At 41.3% G+C, this 2,649-nt stretch overlaps 1 protein-coding gene across 1 annotated transcript; it reads left to right on the forward strand.

Annotated features, from left to right (window-relative positions):
- Positions 1 to 1,362: 1,362 nt before the first annotated feature.
- Positions 1,363 to 2,649, forward strand: LOC110025876 (polygalacturonase-like). The gene is made up of 3 exons (XM_020726558.1): positions 1,363 to 1,481; positions 1,588 to 2,329; positions 2,422 to 2,649. Exons 1-3 carry the CDS (start codon positions 1,363 to 1,365, stop codon positions 2,647 to 2,649), a joined length of 1,089 nt encoding a protein of 362 aa, XP_020582217.1.

A 2,649-nucleotide genomic window follows, 5' to 3' on the forward strand; every position in this document is an offset into this window, starting at 1 on the left:
GATAAGTAGTATTTCGAGCCAAAACGAGCCGAACACGAACGAACACATCTTAGTTCATGTTCGGTTCGTTAACTTATCAGACGAAATTAACGTGACGAACACGAGCTTCTTAACAAGCTGAACACGTGCTGTTCGCGAACAACGGACCATTTTGACAGCCCTAATTAATACACTTATATAGTTAATTGTCCGAAATCAACACAAAAAAAATCTACTATTTCACAATACTATATCTGCATCCTGTGAATTTAGTTCGAAAATCATTGATGGGTCCAAAATCAATTTGAATTTTAGCTTGGATTAAGATTAGATTGAAATAAACTAGCCCAGCCAAATTCTTTTTGAGCTGATTTCGAGCAATTACATGGGTCGGCTCGAACTTACTCAAAACTGGCTGATAATATATATATTTTTTATTTATAAAATTTATATACATAATGCTAAGTAAAATTGAATATAATGAACCACAAGCCAATTTCAAGCCGTTTATGACCTCAAAAGGATTCAAATCTGTCAATTTGAGCTATTTAGTTTCAATTTTGAGCCTGAATGAGCTAAATCCGAGCTGAAAGAGATCCAAACAACTTAATTTGAGCCAACTCATTCCGAGCCAGACCGAGCTTAATTAAATTTCGAGTTGGATCGGCTCGAAACCGAATATAATGACCCACGAACCGATTTTGAGTCGCACTACAACTATTCAAGCCGGTTTCGAAAGACCTCTAAATCGTCAACCCCAAACATGAGGGAAAATATTCATTTATGAAACTCAATTAATTCAATTAATAAAGATCTTAAAATTGCCATAAAAACATTGAAGCATTTAATTCCAATTCCAATTTTGTTCATTTTTTTTGTATTTTTTATAAAACATTCGAATTTCAAACCAATATAAATCGCCAAAAAAAGCAGAAAATCAGCTCTTAATATTTAACAAATAAAACACTTCCATGGAGATTTATGAAAAAAACAGTATAGTAATTAACTCCTCCCCAAGCCTTCAATTATTACTTGCCCATTCTTCTTCTCTCGCATTTCAGCTTTCTTTTTTCTCCCACAGCCCATCCATGGAGCTCACAGGTTCTAAAAATGGAATTTTTAATGAAGACGAAGAAGATAATAAGAAGGCGAAGATCCCCCCCCCACCTAAAGTTCCGGCAATCCAATTCCGTTCATTTTCCTTACAAGACTTGAAATTTTCCTCCGCAGATCTTGGAAGAATTTGAACGCAGTAAATTCAATAAACATTCCCACTAAATAATTTATTTCATACATTTTCTTATCCTGCTTTCTGTCTTATAAATTCACCCCCAGAAAACATTGATTTCAGCAAAAAAATTCAGTCTTCTCCAATCAGCCGCCATGGCGCCACAGCTAATCACCTCCCTCCTCCTCCTCCTCCTCCTTCCACTCTTCTTCTTCCCCCCTTCTTCTGCAAACCAAACCTACAACATCGTCGACTACGGCGGCCACGCCGGACGGCAGCCATGACTATGCTTTCCACCTCGCCAACGCCTGGACTCTGGCCTGCCACTACTCCACCACCCCTGCCACCATCCTCATCCCCTCCGGCATCTTCCTAGTAAGCCAGGCCTTACTAAACGGCCCTTGCAGAAACAACCATATCCACATTCACATAAAGGGAACCATCGTCGCTCCTTCCTCCTACACCTCGAACGAGCAATGGATAATGTTCAAGAACGTCAATGGCCTCACCATCTCCGGCGGACTATTCGACGGCAGAGGACAAGCTCTATGGTCCTGCAAAACCAACAGCAACAATCACAATAGCTGCCCCAATGGCTCCACTTCCCTCACCTTCGCTTACTGCAACAATGTCCGGCTAAACAGATTACGCTCTGTAAACAGCGAGCAGTTTCATATCTCTATATATCGCAGCAGTAATGTAAAGGTGAGGTACATCACTGTCTCCGCCCCCTTCAACAGCCCCAACACTGACGGAATCCACATTGAAGGGTCCACAAATGTTGCAGTTTTAGGTTGCAGAATCGCTACAGGTGATGATTGCATATCAATGGGACCTGGAGATACCAATATATGGATTGAGAACATTAGGTGTGGTCCCGGCCATGGAATCAGCATTGGGAGCTTGGGGTATAAAAATGGACAGGATGGAGTTCAGAATGTGACTGTGAAGAACATTCACTTCACCGGAACTCAGAATGGTTTCAGAATCAAAACATGGGCGAAGCCCAACAATGGCTTCGCTCAACAGATCCTGTTCCATAATGCTTCCATGAATAATGTGAAGAACCCCATCATCATCGACCAGTACTACTGCCCTGATCATTATAACTGCCCCACTGAAGTAAATTGTCATCAAAATCTGATTTTTATTAGTTTTTTTTTAAGTAATTCGTGCTAATTATTGTTTTGTTTTGGTTGATGAAAATTGAACAGTCGTCCGGGGTGCAGATTAGTGATGTGACATTCAGAGATGTGTGGGGCTCGTCGGCGACGGAGACGGCGGTGACGCTGGAGTGTAGTGAGAGCCGGCCGTGTAAAGGGATTGTGTTGCAGAACATCAAGCTTGGCTATAATGGAGACGGTGAGGTTAAGATGTTGTGTAGTAATGTGCATGGAAGGAGTTCTGGTCTGGTTATTCCACCCTGCTGCATCAGTGAATGA

Source organism: Phalaenopsis equestris, unplaced genomic scaffold (assembly GCF_001263595.1).
Source record: "Phalaenopsis equestris unplaced genomic scaffold, ASM126359v1 Scaffold000339, whole genome shotgun sequence".
Lineage (NCBI taxonomy): Eukaryota > Viridiplantae > Streptophyta > Magnoliopsida > Asparagales > Orchidaceae > Phalaenopsis > Phalaenopsis equestris.

Excerpts from the sequence above, each read along its gene's own strand:
- LOC110025876 (XM_020726558.1), top strand. The coding sequence starts at position 1,363 with ATGGCGCCACAGCTAATCACCTCCCTCCTCCTCCTCCTCCTCCTTCCA. Across the intron at positions 1,482-1,587 it reads TACGGCGGCCACGCCGGACG|CCAGGCCTTACTAAACGGCC; the intron begins GCAGCCATGACT and ends CTTCCTAGTAAG. Across the intron at positions 2,330-2,421 it reads ATTATAACTGCCCCACTGAA|TCGTCCGGGGTGCAGATTAG; the intron begins GTAAATTGTCAT and ends AAAATTGAACAG.